We start from the raw sequence: 23,239 nt of genomic DNA on the forward strand, positions 1-23,239 counted from the left end.
ACGGATCAATAAGTACCTGTGCAAACAAAAACTGCAAGTTGACATTATGGATCAAAACCTTGCACCAGGACTGAGTGGAAAAGGGAAAGATTGCCACTGCAAGAGAGGAAGGGGTAGAGGCAGGTAAGTGATTGGTGGAACGATGGACAAATGCAACCAGGTGCAGAGAAGTGATGAAGTGGGTGAACAAAGGGAGAAGACAACTCCAATTTCAGATGAGCCTTAAGTTTTCTCCTTCCTAGTTTCTTTTCCCTTTGTTCATATATTCCATCCCCTCCCCCCACCTGGTACCATCTGCTCATCATTCTGTCCCCATTTGGTTCACTTACCAGTCTCTATCCCATCCTCTCTTTTGGTGGAAATCTTTTCCTTTTCCATTTGGTCCTGATGCAAAGACTCAACACAAAATGCCAACTTACAGCCAACATCCATGCAGATAGATTGATCTGCTGACTTCACCTGGCATTCTATATTTTTTCCTCTTGCAGCGATGCTGGAACTGTTATAACCGCAAACCACTGCTGGTGTAGACCCGGGGGAGAACAGGGAGCAGAGACACAGCACTTCTCTGAAGGCTCCCGCTGCCTTACTTCCAATGTCTCTGTACAGGCTTTAAATGGCCTGTTAAAAGAGCCGACAGTGTTTTATTTAAAATCCTCCGGCTGCAGAGTCTGAGCCCAAGATGGTACTGCCTTTGTTCAGCAGCTGGCACAAGGGGTTGCAAGTTCCAAGGGATCAGCGGACTGGCGCAGGGCTCCAGTGACGGGTTGAACCCTCATTGAGAATGAGAAGAAGAGGAAATGGCCCGAAGGATGATGACCATGGTGACGGACCACCAGGGGTTAATGACACACACAGGCGGCGAGCTGTAACCTACTTGTGGGCAAGGAACCCACACAGGCTGTGGGCTGGTGGAGACTAGAGGCCAAAGGACTCACACCCAGCTGCAGGCTATTAGAGACTGGCTTACTAAGTATCCAAACTGGGGTTGCAAGTTATTGTCAGTCGCTGTTCCAAGATACTTTATTCCATAAACTATTTCCATCATGATCATCGAGTGGAATGCAGTGCCATTTCCAGAAATTCCCATCATGCACGTGGGGCACATGCTATGTTTAAAGAAACATGCCTTCACAACCTGGGAACCTACCTTGGGTTGACCCTCTGAGCTCCACGCTTACCCCTTGTGATGACTCTCCCTCAGGGTGCCCACCCACATCCAATGGGCCGAAATCCATGCCCTAGTATTGAATCTGACAAACTTGAATCTACTCTGATACTTATCAAGTTCCTCTCATCCTGGACTCTCGTCACCTAATGTTAGGAGGGGTGGGGAGACCAAGCTGCGCAATCATCCCACCTGAAGCAAAAGTAGTAGGATTAATATAATTCCTCTGAAGAGGTCTGACCTTTCTTCGAGTTGCTGGGCAATAAATTTTTTTGAACAATCATCAGAGAGAAAAGATCATCAACCACTTCTTTTGTTGGGGGCGAATTATCTTTGAAGCAGACCATGGAAACCAAAGCTATGAAAAATGCATCACACTTCCTGCGAAATACAGCCAATTTTGCAACGGCTTCTCTGTAATAGAGATGAGCATACATTAATAGGAATTCATGAGAGCGTAAATATTCAGCCACTTAAGGAAGCTGCAATATAGAACAGTCATTTCAAGGTGCTCTGTAAACATTTATTTTCTTTCAGATAACTAGTGCATTATATCTGCACATCAACAAAGCAAGTTTAAGAAGTGGAAGAGAAGTGGGCATGGTGACCCAGATTTATATTTTAAATTCTAGAATGAAAGGAGGATTGATCAAAATGTTGGCTTGAACTATAAATGATTTTGAATGGTATGTTTCGATATTGGCAAATAATTTCCCTCTAAAAACCAAACCTAGAGCAGTTACAGTGATGTGGAGAAATTCAAACAAATAACATCAATCTTAATTTTAACTTAAATAATTTGAAACTTCTTAAGTTCAAAAAAAATTCACATTCAAAAGACTTGAACTTCAATTTGGACAAATTTAACACTAAAAATCCTAATTTTCCAAGAATTTAGACAACAACTGTAAAGTAGCTATAATGGCAACTTAAGAAGAAAACAACTCTTTGCTGCATTTGATTTGTGATCAAGTCCTGGCTTCCACTCTAAACAAATAATTGTAAAACTTACAAGTGAATTATCTTGAAACCTCTCATCCATAAACATTTGTGTTAATACTAAGATCCAGTTAATTGCTTTTTATATTTAATTGTTCCACTAAATTGAAATAATACATTTAGAATACCTTATTTCTTCAGATGCCACTGGTACATATCCTTTATCCAGGTCATTGGAACAGAGCATTGGGCAGTTTCTCTGTCCTGTTTGAAACCACATATTTATGCAGTTTAGACAGTAAAGATGATTGCATGGAAGCATTACAGGATTGTTGAGTTCTCCGAGGCAAATTAGACATCCTTTCAGACCATACCTACAATCAAACAGAAAGGACAACAGTAAAATTAAATATAGATCTATAGAGAGCTGTTAAGATGGTAATCGAGGAAACTCCACATTTCAGCACATAGCTCATTATTATTGCACAAAATCCCTTACCTGAAAAACAGACGCCCTGCACTATTTTTACAATCCCTTAGGACCTCAATGACAGCCCTAAAGGGACCCTGTGATCTCACATCAGAATCACTGTTCAGACTCTGTAAATAGAAAAAAAGGAAAATAGGTATCACGATTGGCCTTTTCTTCAATCAACTTACAAAAGATGAAAGTTATAAATAATCCCGTTGATCAGTTACAAAATTCTTATCGAAGGATATAAACAAATTTAATGTAGTAATAACACTTCGGACAAGTATTGCATTCTATCAGTGAAGTTATACTGTACTTTTACCAGTTACATACAGCTCTGTAACAGGCCAATTTGGCCCTACGAGTCTGTGCCCCCCAAATTACACCCCATTAACCTACACCCTGGTATGTTGTTGAAGGGTGAGAGGAATCCAGAGTCCCTGAAGCAAACCCACGCAGACATGGGGAGAACAAACAAACTCCTTACAGACAGTGCAGGATTCAAACCCAGGTCCGGTCCCGACATAGCACTAACCGCTATGCCAACCTTTGTGATTGTTTAACAATGATGTTTAAATAATCAATGTCAAACTGCAGATATGAGAGCATCATTGGTACATAAAAACAGCAAGAATTATGCATGAAATGTATCAGATACCTTTGCAAGTCGATGCGCAGAGAATACAGCCTTGTTTGGCAAGTCAACATGCATTTCCTCAGCTCCTAAAATTATGTGCTCCACAAAAAGTGACAGTGAAAGTATTCTACGCCATCCAGATCTGAAGTATAAAGTACAAAAACTTGAATGGGTGACTGTACAATATTAACCTGACAATGAAGAGATTGAATGCATTCAATATACAAGCTATTAATTTCTACCATATTATCCTTAAGAACTTAAATCAATAAAAAGAACTTAGCATTTTGTAATTTTTTTTACATATAAAAGTATAGCTCTTTGGGAGAAGATGGTGAGAAATCTTAATGACAAAGAAACAATGAAAATATTGTACCATAAGCTCCTTCAATCAAAGAGAGAGATAATATTGATTGATTAGTTATTAAGGCTGTCTTTCACTTAAGTAACTTTAAAATAGCATATGCCATGTACATACAACTGCTTAATCAGACTTATTTTGCTAATGGATTAGCTGAAAATTTCACTCTCAGAAATGCAATATGATTTTGAGATATTCAAGGATAATTATGATTCATTCTTCTGGAAAACTACATCATCCTGTAAAAGTGTGCTGTTTTTGCCTTAATGAATACAAAATTAAAACAATTAACAATGGATAGTGAAGTCCCTGTCTGAAGTACACTTTGTGTTCTTGTTGACATCCTGGCTTCATCCAAGTGGTGTTCAATATGGACGATTCATGGCTGATTCATCAACAAGTGGACAGTAGGTGTTAATCAGCCACTGCTTTCCATAGCAGTGTTTGAGCTGACAATTCCTTTTCATGATACAATTTTACTGAATGTTCCTAAATCTAAAATAACAAATAGTACAAAGCCAATCAGGACAGTGTGACATTTCTGAGATGGAGCTATCCTGTGAGGTGTCATTTTAATACAAATTTTCCGTTCACCATTGTGCTCAAGCAAGTGATTTGTTTCATGGATAGAGATTTTCAATTGAATCGTAATATGCTATGAGGCATTGAGGATATTTTCTACATTTTTTCATACGAAAGAGTTGGATAAGTATCTGGATGGGAGGGGGATGGAGGGATATGGGCAGAGAGCTGGTAAGTGGGATTAGAGGAGGGTACTTGGATCAGTGCGGACTAGAAGGGCCAAATTGCCCTATTTCCATGCTGTAATTGTGATAAGGTTATAACTTGCTTCAGATTAATTGTTTGGTGCACAATGAACCTGCTGTTGAATAAAACTGCCAAATCAACGAAGAATTTTTAAAATTTTGCAACTTGAGTCTATTAATGCTCAATGGAAGGTGGAGAAGAGCGTGTGCCCAGGAGGGAAGGATCCTGATGTTGGTAGCTTTCCCAGGGCAGCTGGAGGGACAGAGAGAGTTGCTGGAGGAGATGTTGGTTTTCATGAGAGCCTGAGCTCCCCTGCAGTTTCTTGTGGTCTAGGACAGAGCAGTTCCTGTACCAAGAAGTGGTTCATTTGGACAGGGCACTTCCTTTTGTGAAAGAAGTAAAACATGAAGGTCTGCAGGTACCCTGGTTGAAGTGAAAACACGATGCTGGAGAAACTCAGAAGGTCAAACAGCATTCTTTATAGAGCAAAGATAATGATACAGAACATACGATCCATCCCAGACTCTAATATTTATTAAATAATATTTATTATTTATTTTTATATATGCATATTTGTCTTGCATATGTATTTTTTGGTCTGGATGTATATTTTGTTTGGCTATGTGTCTGCATGTTTTGCACAGAGGACCAGAGAACTCTGTTCCATCAGTCTGCACTGTGCAATCGGATGTTAATAAACTTGAACAAGCTGAGACATAGTTGGAGGAAATTGCTAACAATGACGCTAGAACAAAGTTTCCTGCTCAGTGATTGGGCTGTAATTTTATAATATCTTATTACATCAAAACATACAGAATTTAATCCAAAGCCATCATTTGTGGTGAGCACAAATCTTTAATTTACCCTGCAATTTTCATTTGGTTTAAAAATGTATGTATGTTTCTATAAATATAATACAAAAAAATGTTTACTTGACATAATTTGCAATGTATGATTTGCTTCCTTCACCATGTGAAAAGACTTCAGCACTGACTAGTTCAATGGGCATTTGTAGAGAGTTCACCATCTGCAGCCAGGTTGGATATGATAATTCAGAGTTTTCGAATTCCAGAATTTCAACACAAGCAGCTGCCGCATAAATATCTATAACCTGTATTAAAATGACAAAGATTAACAGTCTAACAATTTCCCAGATAGATTTTTTTTTAAAAAACCACATTACAAATAGTCTTGAATAAATACTTTAAACATCAAATACTTATTCCAATCAGAAAATAATTACTTGGATTTTATTTAATATTATCCCAATCTGATTTCTTGTTTTACAAATGCATGACTAATATTTAAGCATCAAGCCTAAAGAAAATTTTGTCTATCATTTTACAATGGCAAACTGTCAAAATACATGTTAGAACTACTGTAAGATTAAATAAATCAAACACAATTTACAAAGTGATTGAAACATAGAATCATGTGTAGGCTATTCAACTTTAAAGACTGCTCCAACATAACCATCCCTGATCATCGACAGTACCTTCTTCTCATATTCTTTGATTTCTTTATCATTAAGAAATATATTGATCTTTCCACCCCCACCCCCCCACCCCACCTTCATTTGATGAATTCTTTCAATGTCTTCTGAGGTAGCCAATTCCACAGGCTTTGGCCTCTCCAGCCATAAAGGGACATCTTCCCCACTTCAAGTCTGTCTGGTCTTTTTTTTTAATTTTTAAAAATATTTTTTTAATGAAATCCCCTCCCATTCTTCTAAATTCCAGTGAATATAAGATTCATCTACCCAAGGAAAGCATCTGAGGCCAAAAAAAATGTTACTATTTCAATTTTCTCTTCCTTGTGAGAGATGGGAAAATTGACCTAAAACTATGAACATGGAAGAAACTAAAGTTCATCAGTAAAATGGCTGAAACCAGTTCAAACAGGATAAGTTTGGGGCTTAGGATGCAGGAAAGCAGAGTCAGCACGATTAACATAAGAATCTTCTATCCTTTGTGACAAGACCATAGGACTAAGATAAGGAATGGTAAGGTACAATAGAATGTAGGAAGTTGAGGTAGTCTGGATCAGATAAGGGTCTCCTAGCCCTGGACAGAAGTACCAAGTCATACATTTCTAATTAGCTAACCATACACAGATTTATACATATGAAATTAGCCAACCCTAGATAGAATGAGTCAACTCTGCATATTAAGAGACTGTAGCCCAGAGAATCAGGAAGGTGTGAATAAGGACAATGACATGATGGGGCACCCACAGGATACCCCCTGGTCCTCCAAGTGTACTGAAACTGCAGGTAGGCAGGAAGGATTACCTATGCCAAACCCATCCAGGGGGGCAGAAGAATGTAAGGGGGAGGGCATTCTGATACTGAAATTGACTGTATAAAAGTTGGGTGAGCCCCAGTATATGTGTGTATTCCCAGGGTAAGGGGAAGCACCTAACTTTGCATTGTTGTAGTAATAAATGTTCTTTGTTCTCAATTTTTGTCTCGAGCAATTTCTTTAAAGGTACTTTAATTCCTAACAAATGGGGGCTCGTCCGGGATCACACTCCCTCCACTGACAGAGTACCCCGACGACGAGAGTAGGTGCACCCCGGCTGATTCAGCTGGACTCACGGGCGACGGGTGGCTGGTCAGTGGAAGAAGCGAGTGATATCCGAGAAGAGGCATTGAGAACAAACGGCGGAAGGACGCGCGCTAGAGCAGTACTGCCAGAACTCGGTAAGAGTATTTTACTTGTTCCTAAGTATGGGAATAGCGGGCAGTAGAGATGAGAGTCCTGACACAGGACGTGACCACCAGATAGCTACGTACAGCCCGCTTGGGATGATGTTATCTGAGTGGGGCACAGGAAAGACCCGCGGTAAAGACAAACTGACGACGGTCAGGTATTGTTGTAATGAATGGGTGAGATACCCGGTTAAAGGGAGCTCCGTGTACTGGCCAAAATTCGGATCCGAGGATGAATGGATGTGTGAAGCTTTGAACTTATGGCTCTATCAAAACCAGAAAGACAATGTTGAGAGCAGGGAATATGCAGCCTGCTGGCTCAAGGGATCCATTGAACAGCTGGTTTTGAATGAGAAAGAATCCAGGGATAAGAGAGAGGAGGAACCCCTTGTCCCTGAATCACAGGGTTGGGATGTGTTACATTCCCTCCCTCCACCCTATGTTCCTCCTATGCCAGCTCCTATCTTTCCTTCCCCTCCTATGACCTACCCTTCTGCACCTTCCCCACCTCCCCCACCACTAGAGAAGAGAGAAGAGAGCAGGAGTGGTATGATAACTTGCTCACAAAGCACTCGATTACCACCTCTGTTGGCAGGAGAGAGAGGTAACTTTAATTCAGAACAGCGTGAGACTCTTCAGGAAGAAAGGGCAGAACCCTTTGATTCATTTCCCAGGGAGCAGGAACCCAGACCTAATAAGCCAGAAACCAATTGGATGAGACCACTGCGGGAAGTTCCCATGAGAGAGGGTCTCGGTTTCGTAAATGTGCCCCTGACCAGTACTGAAGTGTGTAACTTTAAGAAAGAACTGACCTCCCTGATAGAAGATCCCCAGGGATGTGCTGAACAGTTAGACCAATTTTTGGGACCAAATATATATACAATATGGGGGTCTCGACATAGAATCCCCAGCAGGGGAACAATTGGTACTAACAGGTTTTGTTACCAACTCAGCCCCAGACATTAAGAGAAAATTACAAAAGACAGAAAATTGGCATGAGCAGGGAATAACCCAGCTTCTACAGATCACACAAAAAGCATTTGTCCAGACATCTGAGGATAAGCAGAAAGCAAAGGCTAACATTTTGATGCAAGCAGTTAAAGTAATAGTAGATGAGTAACATGGAAAAGGCAGGGACTGTGTGCCAGCTCCTGAATGTTGGGAGAAGTGCAGGGAGTGGGAGAGTAGAGACCAGAGATAATTTCATAAATCACGACTTCCCACTTCAGTCACTGACCAATATTGATTAAAATTCATGCTAAAATTTAAATGTCATAAAGGATCATTTTTCAATACTGAAGAATTAGCGAATTTAACTACCAGTTAATTCCAATTTATGAAATAAATTGTATTCAAATGTGATTTTGCACAGGGACTACCTGAGAATAGTGATGTTATAACATTTGCAGGGAGAAATGTTTGCGCAAATAGGGTGAGTTCTATACATCTTAACTTTAAGTGTATGTGAGATAAAGAAAGGATCTGATGTGTAAAGTGGCTGGATCAGCCAGTTGAAGGGGGAGTGTGCATGTCCCTTTAAGTGCACTGTGGCACTTGAAATTGAGGCTTCAGGCTCTTGTCTTGCAGTTAGAGGTATGGAGCCCTATCAACACATTTAATACATTTCTTCTACACATTCAGCAGTCAAGGTCCGTGAGTTTAAAGATCACCCACCTCTGGAGAATAAAGATACCTCTGGGGATTCCTATGGGGATTCCTATAAGTTTAATCATTCATTTCTCTGGTGCATTTTCCTCCGGAGTGAAATTAATGCCTCAGCACAATTTCTCTGTATTGCCGCTGTTATTTAATTCATGATAACTTTCCCCCATTCATCAGGTTTATATTTAAATCCGGTAGTGCGGAAGTTACATTGTAAATAATCACGGAGGTAAATCCTGCGCAACTGGATTCAGCTTAATGGAGAAATAAACCTGCGAACTGGTCTATGGTGGTGTGTGAGTACTGCAATAGGCGGAATATGATTTAAATTGGTGGCATTGTTCAGAACAATTGGGTGCATAAGAATAATAATATCATTAAGAACTCACAGATCTTGTACCAGATGCTATTCAGTACATCTTGACTTAAGGACTGGAGAAATTGGCATGTTAGAATGAGATTGGCATGGTACCAATATTTCTTGATTCAATAATGACTCCACAAGCTCCAGGATTCATGCAGCAGAACTTTTAAGTGGAATATAATAGAAACTAGCCTGTACTTAAATTATTGTGTGTGCAATCTTCATAAGAACATCTTTAACTTTTTTTTGGTGCCTGTTTTACAGACTGTTTTAAATAAGGCCAGCTCCTGTGAGCTGTGGCACAAGGCATTTTACTTAAGGCAGAACTAAAGGTTGAATATGTTTCAAGTTCTCTTGCAGGGGCTCTTGTGCTGCAATGTCTGTTATGTACTCACTCTAACAAATTGGAGGGTTGTGCCCCATACAGACAAGCAGCTCCAACTGCATTTTAATAAGGTCTAACATATTCAAAACCCATGCAAATATGGTTTGTGTTTCATTTCACAATTTTTACACTAACACAAAGGAAAGTCAGATTGTTACAAAGTGCCGTAATTTAACATTTTTTTTCGTTTCTTTAATGGTTTATTCAGTTATTGTTGTATTTTACTTGTCTTTTGATTATTCAGTTATTGTTGTATTTTATTGCAGTTTTCAATGAGCTTGACATTTATTGTGGTTTTATTCAGTTCTTATTGTATTTTATTGCAGTTTTCAATGAGCTTTACATTTATTGTGTTTTATTCAGTTCTTATTGTATTTTATTGCAGTTTTCAATGAGCTTTACATTTATTGTGTTTTATTCAGTTCTTATTGTATTTTATTGCAGTTTTCAATGAGCTTTACATTTATTGTGCTTTATTCAGTTCTTATTGTATTTTAATGCTGTTTTTAATGAGCTTTACATGTATTGTTCATTGTTGTTTACTAATTTCTTTGGAATATTGTTCGTTAATGTTTTAAGCCCCCCTGGAATAGGGGCAGCAGAGGTTACAATTCAGCTCCTTTAGAATGTAGACAGGGCATAGATTTAATGTATAATCATAATGGGATATAAGGGATCCCAATACGGACCAGGGGAACTGAACAGCTTTAGTGGAGTACATCTAATTTGTATCTTAGCCTACACAGGTATTAAAGACAGGAGTTTTGAAGCGATAGCACAAAGGACATGGTGGGACAAAGACAGACAGAATGGTAGTCAGCATTGTACATGTAACAGAGAGAGAGAGAGTTAATACATATGCTAATGTACACAGACAGGCTGCAACTCACAAGTTCAATGATATATATGCTAATGTTAGCAGACAAGCTGCAACACACAGTTAAATCACAAGAAACAATCCCCCCCCTGCTTGGTCACTTTTCATCACCCCATGAAGGGGAGCACCAGTTTCCAACAACGTGAGCTGCTTGACACTTTAATATCAGGCTCCAAACAGCCTTCGGAGATCGGTGGCCCTAGGGTTCGGGGCTGAAGAGGACATCAGATACGAGCCACAATCAAACGGAACCGCCTGACTACTGCTACTCGTTCGCTGCTGAAGGCAGCGCTTCTCAGAGACTGCTACTCGTTCGCTGCTGAAGGCAGCGCCTCTCACAGACTTCGTCGGGACAACACTTACAAAGGTCGTGTGCTTCAAAGACACTGCTTCAATATTTCAACGTATGGGATGGACTAGACTCTTTACTGAGAACTGGAGCCTGATACTCCAAACCCTAATAAGCAGCTGGACTCACTCCCCTGACCTTCATGGTGCTCCCCTACCTAAAGACTTTACACAGACATTACAATTCGGTTATTGACCAGCTGGGTAAAACTACACCTTACACTTGAAAGATCAGTGTTACTGATCTAAAAGAAAAGTGAGGAGAGGGGGGGGGGGGGATCAGTCACACTGACACTAGTAACCAAAGATCAGTAACACTGATCATGGTGAAAGATCAGTATTACTGATCTAAAAGAAAAGTGAGGATTGTGAGAGATGGGAAAATTGACCTAAAACTATGAACATGGAAGAAACTAAAGTTCATCAGTAAAATGGCTGAAACCAGTTCAAACAGGATAAGTTTGGGGCTTAGGATGCAGGAAAGCAGAGTCAGCACGATTAACATAAGAATCTTCTATCCTTTGTGACAAGACCATAGGACTAAGATAAGGAATGGTAAGGTACAATAGAATGTAGGAAGTTGAGGTAGTCTGGATCAGATAAGGGTCTCCTAGCCCTGGACAGAAGTACCAAGTCATACATTTCTAATTAGCTAACCATACACAGATTTATACATATGAAATTAGCCAACCCTAGATAGAATGAGTCAACTCTGCATATTAAGAGACTGTAGCCCAGAGAATCAGGAAGGTGTGAATAAGGACAATGACATGATGGGGCACCCACAGGATACCCCCTGGTCCTCCAAGTGTACTGAAACTGCACGTAGGCAGGAAGGATTACCTATGCCAAACCCATCCAGGGGGGCAGAAGAATGTAAGGGGGAGGGCATTCTGATACTGAAATTGACTGTATAAAAGTTGGGTGAGCCCCAGTATATGTGTGTATTCCCAGGGTAAGGGGAAGCACCCAACTTTGCATTGTTGTAGTAATAAATGTTCTTTGTTCTCAATTTTTGTCTCGAGCAATTTCTTTAAAGGTACTTTAATTCCTAACATCCTGATGGCTAATAAAAATAACAAGATGAAAATTGATTTTCCAACTGAACTAAAATATTAAGGAATCTCTCACCATCTCCTTGTCTTCAGCATTCTGTATTTCATCTTTCTTCTTCTGTAGCAATGTCAGAACCGAAGGTTGTATTACTACAATCCTTGAAAAATTCTGCAGACGGTTTTTGAATTGCTGATATGCAAAGTGCACCCAAAGCAATGAGGCATCGTCTCCAATATTAGATTCTATTTTCAGCTGATTTATACAGGAGATCAGTGCTCCTTGAAGGAACTAAAAATGAAAAACAAAAATCTCAAGTTAGTTAAGTACCAAACTATGCTTATGTTCCCTCAAGCATTTTGCAGCCTCTCAGACTTAATGAGTTCATTGCTAAAATAAACAGGATGAAAGTGAATTTGTTGATTTGATAATTTAATTTAATATTTTCATACAGCACAATAACAGGGCCTTCCGGCTCGTGAGCACATACCATCCAAAAATCCCAACTAACCTGCGCCCCCAGTATGTCTTGAAGGGTGGGATGAAACCAGAAAACCCAGAGACACCCACCCACCCACCCACACGGGGACAACGTATAGACAGCGGTGGATTGGAACCTGGGTCACTGGCATTGTAATAGCATGCACTAACTGCTGTGCTAAACATTCAGGGAACAACTGTGAATAAAGATCGCTGAAAGGAAATTTGATGTGGCCATGTCTCAGGCATCCTTCACAGCAGCCAACAAAAAAAAATGTTTTGTTCTTTACAGTTATAAAAATAGCCAAGCTTTTTGTTGGCAGTCTGTTCAAAATTGGGTCAAAAAGAACAGGATCAGGGGCTACTAATAACTGACCATTGTGCTCTAAGCAACAGCCACAAAAGACAAGGAGCTTGATATCAATAATTTATTAGTGTGAAGAGGTAATCAATGAAGCTTACTCAGTACCAACAAAACTCAAAGTTTCACATTTGATTGGACACAGAGCCCAAGGCCAAGGTGTAGATCATGAGTGTACTGTTCATTTTATGGTCCCAAATTCAGACAACTTTCAATAATAGCTACAAAGATTTTTCTGGCATTTCAATAATTAAATATATTTTATCCAAGATATTAGGGTAGATTTTCACTTAATTTCTTGCTGAGAATATGGAGGAGAAAATCACATGGTTTCCATTATAGATGTGAAATCCTGAACATAAAACAGTGTTGCACAGCATGGGATCTTGAACCCATGATATTGTGCCAACTTATGTCAACCTACTTCATGGTCAATCTTACTCCTATCCTTTCCTCACAGCTTATAACCCTCTATTTTTTTTGCAACCATGTGTCTACCCAAGAGTCTTTTAAGTGCCCTTATTGTATCAGTCTCGACCCAGCAACACATTCCAGGTCCTCACAAAACTCTAAAATAAAAATGACCTCTTACATCTTTCCTGAAACTGATATTGTCTGGCATTGTCCACTGCAGGCCTGGGAAAAAAGGAAGCTGCGCTCCATTCCATCTATGCTTCTCAAAATCCTGTATACATCTCCATTTTAAAAAAAAATATTTTATTCATGATTATCCAAGACTCACAAAACTCAACAAACCGTTCAATCTCTCCAACATTCCTGCGCATATAGTCTGTATTTATCCCTTCCCTCATCCCCATACAATCTAATATAGTCGTTATTTATGTTAATACAGACATCAATGATAATGACTAAGAAACAAAGATTAAAACATGAAAAAAAAGACTCAAAAATAAAACCCAGAACAAAAAAAGATTAAAAAAACGTCGTCTGCGCCATATCCTGTTTCACTAGTCACACTCCTTTTCCTACTGGGGACAGCTCTATTAAGTTGCCTCCCATCCTCCATTATTACAAAGAAAAATGCCTGAGCTCACTTAACCTTTTCTCATCAGACATGTTCTCTAATCTGGGCAGCATCCTGGTAAATACTCTGCATTCTCTCTTAAGCTTCTACGTCCTTCCAAAAAATGAGGGAACCCGAAATGAACACACTGCTCTGTGTGGTCTTACCAGTTTTATAGAGCAATGGAACTTGAACTCAGTCCCCTACCTAATGGAGGCTTGGACACCATACGACATCTTAATCAACCAATCAACTTGAGGGATCTATGAAGTTGGACCCTCTGCTCCTCCAGATGCTAAAATTCCTGCCACTAACCATGTACTCTGCCTTCAAGTTCACCTTCCAAAGCGTATCACTTCACACTTTCTTGGATTGTATTCCATCTGCCACTTCTTCACCCGACTCTGTATCCTGTCTATATTCTGTTGTAACCTCGGACAACCTTCTACAATATCCACAACACCTCCAATATTTGGGTCATCTGCAAGCTTACTTACTTACCCACCTCTCCACATCATTTATTAAAATCATTAAAAAAACAAATAGAACATCACCAGGTAGAATACACTCTAATACCACTGTAACAATATTAATATTTGGGGAGAATTTATAAGATTTAGAGTAGGTCACATACACACACACATTTTAAAACAGATCTTATTTGAAAGACTGAAGAATTCACATTGCAAGATCTCTGGAGAATGTAAGCACCTTTCACAAGTGGGTGTTAATTGAACTGACGTCATAAAATGCTTGACCATTGTCTTGCTGGAGTCATGCTGTCTATCAGTACCCTTTCTGCAAAGTGCTCACAGAAAGGTCAATTCTGGATTGTTTACCTAAGATAACAACAGATGGAGCAGAAGAAAGAACTGTTGTTTGCTGGAGAAGGTGAGGGTTTTGCAAGACATGAGTCACATGCTCTCTTTGGAGTTTCAGTTGGAAAAGAGAGAGAGTTGAGTTAACAGCTCAGTCAGTCAGTGTGTGAGACACTGATAAGTAACTGAAAAGTGCAATCCAGGGAAAATCTGTTTGAAACTGATGAAAGCAAGTTCCAGAGCAGTAGATGGCTGGAAGTGCTATCTGTCTGATGTTTCTCTTGAAATAGAGGAAGGAATGGAACTCTGTGGTAGCTTGAAGAAAGAGGTTACCATCTAGAAGACCCTGATGGGGCAAGTTTAATCAGCGAGACCTTGAGGTGAACTGAGGTACCTCAGTTGTGGAAATCCTGGAGCAACAAATATCTCTCTCTGCAAATCCTACAAGAACCTTCCTGAGCAGTAAATATTTACCTTTCAAGTACCAAGTCTGGTGAACTTTATACATGTTAAATGCTGTGCACAGTCTGGTGATTACCTGCAACCAGAGAACTTGGAAGAAGTAGAATTGAGATTGAACTGTGAACCAAAGAACTTTTCTTGTATTTACACACATGCGCTTAGAATTAGAAGGGGGTAATTTGGGTTAGTATAGAGTATAGTATAAGAACAGAGTTAAGTTAAAGTTTGATTCTATTTTCATGTTTGAAGTTAATTAAAATAACTTTTGTTTAGAAAGCCACTTGTCTTGGTGAATGTCTATTGCTGCTGGGGTTTGGGGTCCTTTGGGCTCGAACACCACCCTCTGCTTTCTGTGGGCAATCCAATTCCATGACTTGCTGTATGAACCTACAATGGTGTAACTTATCAAACATCTTATCAAAATCTATATACATCACCTTTTCCACTCTACCTTCATTAATTTGTTTTGTAATCTCCTTGAAAAATTCAATTCAGCTCATAAGGCACAACTTACCCCTCACAAAGCCGTGCTGACTGTACCTGATAAAACAATGCTTCTCCAAATGCTCGTAAATCTTGACCCCAATTATACTCTCCAGAAGTTTGCCCACCACTGATACAAGACCAATTGGTCTATAATTCCCAGAATTTTCCCTATTACCTCTCTTGAACAATGGAACAACCAGTGCCACCCTCCACTCCTCTGGTGCAACTCCTGCGGCCAGTGATGATGCGAAATCATCATTTTTCTTGCCCATTTGGCTTTAAAATGTCGGTCAAGCTGTAAAGAGTGCTTCTATTTTCAATCATTTATGTGAAACTGCTTTCTGCTATGAAAAGCATTAGGCAATTAGCTGGAACAGAATATATTACCTCAAATTCAGCTTCAGATGAAATGCTGGTAGACATCAGCAGGAAATCATGCACATATCTGAAGAATAAATCCTGCCTCCATTCTTCTTTCATATTTGAAAGGTACTTTCCAAATCCAGTTTTGTTAAATATTTCATTCAGCTTGTGCTGATTTTGCCCTGTTTGTGGAATTAAAACAATTAACATCTCAAATTATCACAAGATGTACACCTCTTCAGCTCTATTTTACTATATTTATTATTCACCTTGTTAGGAATTAAAGTACCTTTAAAGAAATTGCTCGAGACAAAAATTGAGAACAAAGAACATTTATTACTACAACAATGCAAAGTTGGGTGCTTCCCCTTACCCTGGGAATACACACACATACTGGGGCTCACCAAACTTTTATACAGTCAATTTCAGTATCAGAGTGTCCTCCCCCTTACATTCTTCTGCCCCCTGGATGGGTTTGGCATAGGTAATCCTTCCTGCCTACGTGCAGTTTCAGTACATTTGGAGGACCAGGGGGTATCCTGTCGGTGCCCCATCATGTCATTGTCCTTATTCACACCTTCCTGATTCTCTGGGCTACAGTCTCTTGATATGCAGAGTTGACTCATTCTATCTAGGGTTGGCTAATTTCATATGTATAAATCTGTGTATGGTTAGCTAATTAGAAATGTATGACTTGGTACTTCTGTCCAGGGCTAGGAGACCCTTATCTGATCCAGACTACCTCAACTTCCTACATTCTATTGTACCTTACCATTCCTTATCTTAGTCCTATGGTCTTGTCACAAAGACTAGAAGATTCTTATGTTAATCGTGCTGACTCTGCTTTCCTGCATCCTAAGCCCCAAGCTTATCCTGTTTGAACTGGTTACAGCCATTTTACTGATGAACTTTAGTTTCTTCCATGTTCATAATTTTAGGTCAATTTTCCCATCTCTCACAACCTTATATTGTGGCCTGTGATAACAGTACAAATGTTACAGAGGAGATGATTGTGTGTGCACCATCACGGTATCTAATGGGGATTGCATTTGTTAAATCATAGAGATTTTCCATAAGATTTGAAACTATTGAACAGAAAGTAACGGAGCTGGTCACTTGACTAAAAAAGCTAGTTTTACACAACTCTTTAGTTGTTCATCTATAGCCTTGAAGATGAGGAACCAAGTGTATATTGAAATTCCTCCCCTATTGTCCTTTCAGACAATAAAATCCAGGTCATTAATATTCTCTTAGTGAAAATTCTCTTCCATGTCCTTTCATATCCTTCATATATTTAATAGAATATCCCTTTATGTATTAGTTTAAAAGTTATAAACCAATGCACGTAATTATTGATCTAAAAGAAATGGACTTTTTCCATTTTTACTGATCTGAATTCAGCCTTTCTGTTCCAAATGATCTAGCCTTACCTTGTAACTTTATTCCCGTACCCGACAATTTTGTCAAATCTTCACTAAAGCCACTCTCAAGATTATATGTCACACACGAGTTTTGATAATACATTAATAATGAGTTTATTGTCGTGCATATTCTACAATGTACAGTTGCACCAAAATTTTTTACTTGCTGCAGCCAAATTGGTATTTTTTGTAAAGAAAAGCTATAATAATAAATGAATTGAATTAAGTTAAAAGACAATACCTATAAATGCAAAATGCAAGTAGATAATAAATATTCACAATAATGCAAGTGCAAAAATGTGACTTGGAATAGTGCAGGCCTAACTAGTCTAATTTCTTGCTCTTGTATCCTTTGCCTTAGTTAATAAAGTGGTAGAATCCACTGCCCAATCTTCAGAGTAGATTTATTCAAGTTCTCTTATTCCTCCACATTTTTGATTATTTGATATAATTTACAGTCAAAGTTCATGGATCCAGCATTTCATCAATCAGCGTGCTCCACCAACAGCACTTCAAAGATGGGGGGGGGGGGTGTTTGGGCAGATATTAGGACAGTGGAGGAGTGTCTGGGCCAATTGAGGACAATGTTTATGAAGCACCTGGTGCCTATCACAGCCAGAGCTTATACTGCAATGGGTATTTTCTTACCTCACTTGTCTTCCTTAAAAAAAATCACTCACACTTTTCAGAACTTAATTCTTTTGTCATCTACTTCTAAGTCCTCCAACAATAAAAGCACGACCATTATCCTCTGCTTCCTGCCACTAAGCAAATTTTATTTCCAATTTGTCTCTTGGATCCAATGGGCCTTTTGTTTCATTTTTGATTACCGGTAATTCTTCATGTGAAAGTCATGCTAAAATTTATCAGGCTTTGTTACATATGCTATCAATATTGTTTTCCAATATTTTTCTTCACTTCTCTTACAGGTGAACTTTTCGCACAATCATTGATTCGTCTTTGAATTACTTTCATGAAAGCCTCTATCCCCATCCATTATTCAGAAATGAATGCCCACAAGACAATGAGATGCATCCATGGAGCTTCTTTCAACTCCCAATCTAATGGATGCACTATTGTGTGATCAATTAGTATTAAAACTCTGAAACCTGAAATCTTGCTTGCCTCGGCCCTAGCTGATAAATGAAGAAAATTCTTGCGGAAGCTTACCCATTTCTACAAGCCATTTCAATGTCCAGTTATAAATGAACCATGAAATAGAAAAGATACAAAGTAAAAACTGTTCTTATTATCTGATACCTTATTCATATTTCCATTTCTAAGGATTGCAGCACATCTTTTGAGATGCACTCTAATTGTTTGAAAGTTGGACGACCACAGCATTGGTGTAACTTTGGTTGCATTCTCTTCTATAATAAATTATTGTCAATAAATACCTTCCATGTATTGGGCTTGAACCCACAAATCATCCAGAAAGTCCTTCATCCTCCAACTAAAAGGAAACCTACTGGTGACATTCAGTATTTCCATCTTCATGTAATTGTAGACAACAATTTCAGATTGCAAACTGTCAAAAGAAGAAATTTCCCTTCATTAAATAAACATTTTGATAAACACCCTGGAGCATGTCTCTTTGTTTATACCAATTCTAATCTGGTATTTATGTCTTCATGAGGAGACTGTAGCTATCCCTCTCTTCATTTGATTTTTGCTTAGGAATCAATATAGAGTCAGAGATAGTCTCTGCTTAAGCAAAATAATCAGCTGAATATTGTATAAATAATTAAATCTAATCAATTTTCGGTCATTGATTATAATAAGGATTGTCTTTTTATGACGAAAGTGAGGTGAATATTTTCATTCAGGAGTTCACGAGTCTGGAGTTCTCATCCTTAACAGGTAGTGGAAGCAGATCGTTTCAAAACATAGCCGAAAGGGTGGGTGGTGGTGAGTTGAGCAGCTTACTCCTGCTAATTAATTCACTCATGAAAAAGCAACAACAAATATTGAATGTTTATTGTCACATGTATTGAGGTACAGTGAAAAGTTTTGCTTTCTGTGCTATCCAATAAACCCATGCAGCAGTTACTGCAATAATAAAGGTGCAGGATAAAGAGTTACAGCGGGTCAAGGAGTGCAGGGTGGGGGGTGGGGGGAGTAATTAAAATTGTGTAAGGGCTTCATCTTCAATCAATGGGAGGTTCATTTCTTTCTTTGGCTTGGCTTCGCGGACGAAGATTTATGGAGGAGGTTCATTTAAGAATATGATAACAGCAGGAAAGAAACTGTCCTTGAGTCTGGAGGTTCGTGATTTCAATCTCATTCATCTTCTGCTTGACAGAAAGGGTGCTAAGAGTGTGTGGCCAGGGTGTGGTGGGCCCTTTTATATGTTGTATTGATTATTAGATGTTTTAATCAATTATTAAAGATATAATATAAATATAAAAATATAAATATAAAAAGACTGCCTATCCTTTCAATACAAGTACTAACCTTAAAGTTGTTCTGTGGTAAGGAAGATCCAAGAGATTTTCATTTTTTAAAAAAAATATCCATAGTTTCAGTACAAATGTAGGAGTATCATCACTTAACAAATTTAGGTTACCGTCTCGGTCTATAACAGAGATGATTTGTGCCATGAGAGGTGTTACGACTGTTTGAATTCGCTTCCAAAGTGTGTGCCTGTGAAATAGAGAATGATTGTTTTTGTAAACAATGAAATCCAGAGCAAAGATAATCTGAAGGATAAAACAAATGTGATAAATCTCATAGTTGTAGGTGCATGGATCCAATCTTCTGTAGGAAAACCATGTAGATTATTTGGGATGCCTGGAAGAAGGATGCACAGTCATATTATTCTATCCTGCATAATAACGCCAATGCAAATTGGCATAATAAACCAAAACCACAAATGTAAATAAAAAGCTAAATCAAGACACAAAATTACACTTGTAATACAATTCCATCTGTACGCCTAAACATTCTGCCGTCTTTCTAACTGGACGAACACCTGTCCATCTTCTAAACATTGAAAATCATATAAGTACAATGAGAGGAATAAAAAGTAGCAAGAATGAGGAATAATTTGCCACATCAACAATATGAGAGACTTTCACATGAAATGATACAATATTAAATGAGGGAAAAGTTCCCAAGTACATATAACAACCATAAAGCTAGGCGGGAAATATTTATTTATTTATTTGTAAATTTACTGATCGATTTCTCCTGGAATTTAAATGGAGAAACTTGCTAAAGAACAGGTTGATGGTGCCAATTAGCTGATATACTTTTGACTTCAGCATCACACGAGGAATCCAGGATTGCTTGATTGAAATCATCCAACCACATGGACTTCAATTCCATTAATGGACTTGATGAAGCCTATTTAAAGGTTTTACCCGACTAACACCAAATTTCTCATTTGCCATCTTTACAAAATGATTCTTCAATTTTTCCCAACACATTTTTAAAAATCCACCCCATGGTTTCTTAGTTCTAAGAGTTCAGTTGGGTGTACCTGAAAGTCCCACCTTCCTGAAGTGCTTCAACATTTGAAGCCACCCGTATCAGCCACTCAGTTGGATTGTTAGACTTGGCATCACGCTTCAGTAGAAGTGAGTGTAGCCTTTGCTTCATCAATGCCAGGAATGAAGCTGAACAAAATAAAAAATGAAAATTAATTACAGAAACATATTGCTATTCTTTTGTACAATATAACCATCTTTGGATTGCTTACAACAGGATTGTTCATTATAATGAATGACAATTGTATATTTTGTGAATTTTTAATAAATATTTAGAAACGCAGTACGGTAACAGGCTAGTTTGGCTCACGTGCCCATACTGCCCAATTAACCTACGACTCTCAGTACATTTCGAATGGTGGCAGGAAACCGGAGCACCCAGAGGAAACCAATGCAGACACGTGAAGAACAAACAAACTCTTTGCAGATTGCACGGGATTCAAAACCTGGTCCCTGACATCATTGGCGCTGTAACAGCTTTGCACTAACCACTACACTATCCATGCTGCCCGAATTCTCTGTAAATCGGTAGAAAGGTTTATTTCAAAAAAAAATCAGACACACTGAAAGAAAAACATCTCTGACAGAAAACTCTGTCTATTTCAACATGTTCGATAAATCACAAAGCTAATAATATATCTGCTGTTAATTTGGACCCTGGTGTCCATTTCTAGATGATTACTTTGGATATAAAACTTGGATTCACGTCAAGATATTCACAACAGACCTTTGAATTCAACATCTTCACGTAACAGTGAAAGCAGGATTTCAACTCGTGTCGTGTTGCGGTTTGAATGCTGATGCTGGTCCCTCAGCATGCCAACAGCAGACTGCACACAATTCCTTATGAGGATGGTCGTATCCAGTATCTTTGTTTTATCCTTATTAAAAAAAAACCACATTTACAACCAGTTTGTCAATTAGCAAAACATGCATCAAACTTATTACGGGCAACACATTCAGATTGCTAACTGCCAGTCTTTGTGGCGGGGTGGGGCACTTTAATTCACAAGCAAAATTTCCCTATAATTCTAAACAAACCATTTCTCTTCTGCATTATTTTATGTTAATTCTTCTCTCCTGGAATTTTAAAGTGGGAAATCAAACCTGCTAAGCTATGCTTATCAACATTTTCTGGAATGATCAAAATAACTAAAACTCAATTTCAGGATTTTCAAAAACATTAACTGTCCAGGAAGAGATTCCAAAATGAAGATCCACAAAAGAATTGAAATACTTACAAAAATTGCCTCCTTCTGATTAACAATCATGGCTGTAATACAAACAAATATGTTAAAGATGAACTTCATTCTTAAGAAGAGATTTTGAATGAATTGACACTAATTCAATGATCAATTTAAAGACTTGCAAGCAAACTACTCATAGCCTTTCCACCGAATACAAAATATAAATCAGGAATGTGACAGGATACTCACCACCTGGCTGCATGCACTGTGAAAAACACCATCTTCGATAAAGCAATTCATCAACCTGAAATATTTCTTTCTCCACAGATGCTACCTGCCTGATGAGCAATTCCAACAATCTTATAGAACAGTACAGCTCAGGAATAGCTCCTCAGCCCACGCATCTGTGCTGAACAGGATAGCTAATTGTTACTTCACTCGAGTGACTTCTCACTCACAACTTGAAATATTCCACTTCCTCTAAACGTGCTCGTCATGGCTCCATATTTTTCAATGCTACTTGGTGTAGCAGATATTCAATGGATATTTAATTATGCACTTCATTATTTTTATAGCTAAATTAAGTCTTTCCTCAGATTTCTCTGTTCTGTAATGACTAAATGCTTATCTAATCTTAATTTGTAGCTGCTATTTTCTGATGTGTAAATCTCCTCCAGTGCAGTCACATTGTTCCTGCAGTGTTATCGGGGGGGTCAGGATCTATCATTCAAGCTGAAGACCAATGTTGTCCAAGCATAACCTTCGTGCTCTTATATCTCATGCCATAGCTAATAAAGTATACCATATAGACTTTTAACCAATTTGGTATCTTTCAGAACCTATGATTAAACTTTATTCCCTTCAAAACACTCACTTTTCTATATTGTTTGTCCCTTTGGACAGCTTCACTTCCAAATACCGAATTGCACCATCTACAAACACCAACCCCTCCCTTCACAACATTTGTCGAATTATATTTTTACAACGATTGTATTCGAATTCACATGAGAGTAGGTAAACATTTACGGAGATTGTATAGAAGGGAGCTAGATAAAATTCTAAATGAAACTATGAGAAATATTAAACACATACGTTCAGGATCCCCAGAGTCTCTGCCAAAAAGTTGGCTAATGGGAATGTCTTTGAAAGCTGTCATATCTGCAAACATGTCTTTTGATTTCCTTAGGTCATCAATATGAACCGACTGCCAAGGGTCTAAAAAGAAATAGATTATAGTAGCAATTCACTGCAACTAATCTTTTGTGAAATGTAGAGATGCACAGACATTTGAATTAATCATAAAATGAAAAAAGAGTACAGAAGCTGAAGCCTGAGATAACAAAACAGAAAATTCGAGAGACATTTACCAGGTCAGGCAGATACTGGAAAAAGCAGTAGATTACAC

At 38.5% G+C, this 23,239-nt stretch overlaps 1 protein-coding gene across 8 annotated transcripts in view; it reads right to left on the minus strand.

Moving 5' to 3' along the window:
* The window catches only part of rnf213a (ring finger protein 213a), a 187,295-nt gene that overhangs the window by 48,622 nt on the left and 115,434 nt on the right, over positions 1–23,239 (minus strand). For all 8 annotated transcript variants that reach the window (XM_069929964.1, XM_069929966.1, XM_069929967.1 and 5 more), the window contains 13 exons: positions 22,927–23,049; positions 21,889–21,920; positions 21,375–21,528; positions 20,641–20,776; positions 19,614–19,802; positions 18,557–18,687; positions 15,763–15,920; positions 11,823–12,035; positions 5,278–5,456; positions 3,238–3,358; positions 2,607–2,707; positions 2,296–2,481; positions 1,410–1,582 (listed from right to left, as the gene is read on the minus strand). In XM_069929964.1, the coding sequence (XP_069786065.1) occupies positions 1,410–1,582; positions 2,296–2,481; positions 2,607–2,707; positions 3,238–3,358; positions 5,278–5,456; positions 11,823–12,035; positions 15,763–15,920; positions 18,557–18,687; positions 19,614–19,802; positions 20,641–20,776; positions 21,375–21,528; positions 21,889–21,920; positions 22,927–23,049 (1,896 nt within the window). The remainder of the gene's footprint in view (positions 1–1,409; positions 1,583–2,295; positions 2,482–2,606; positions 2,708–3,237; positions 3,359–5,277; positions 5,457–11,822; positions 12,036–15,762; positions 15,921–18,556; positions 18,688–19,613; positions 19,803–20,640; positions 20,777–21,374; positions 21,529–21,888; positions 21,921–22,926; positions 23,050–23,239) is intronic.

The sequence above is a fragment of the Narcine bancroftii genome, chromosome 3, assembly GCF_036971445.1.
Source record: "Narcine bancroftii isolate sNarBan1 chromosome 3, sNarBan1.hap1, whole genome shotgun sequence".
NCBI classification, from domain to species: domain Eukaryota; kingdom Metazoa; phylum Chordata; class Chondrichthyes; order Torpediniformes; family Narcinidae; genus Narcine; species Narcine bancroftii.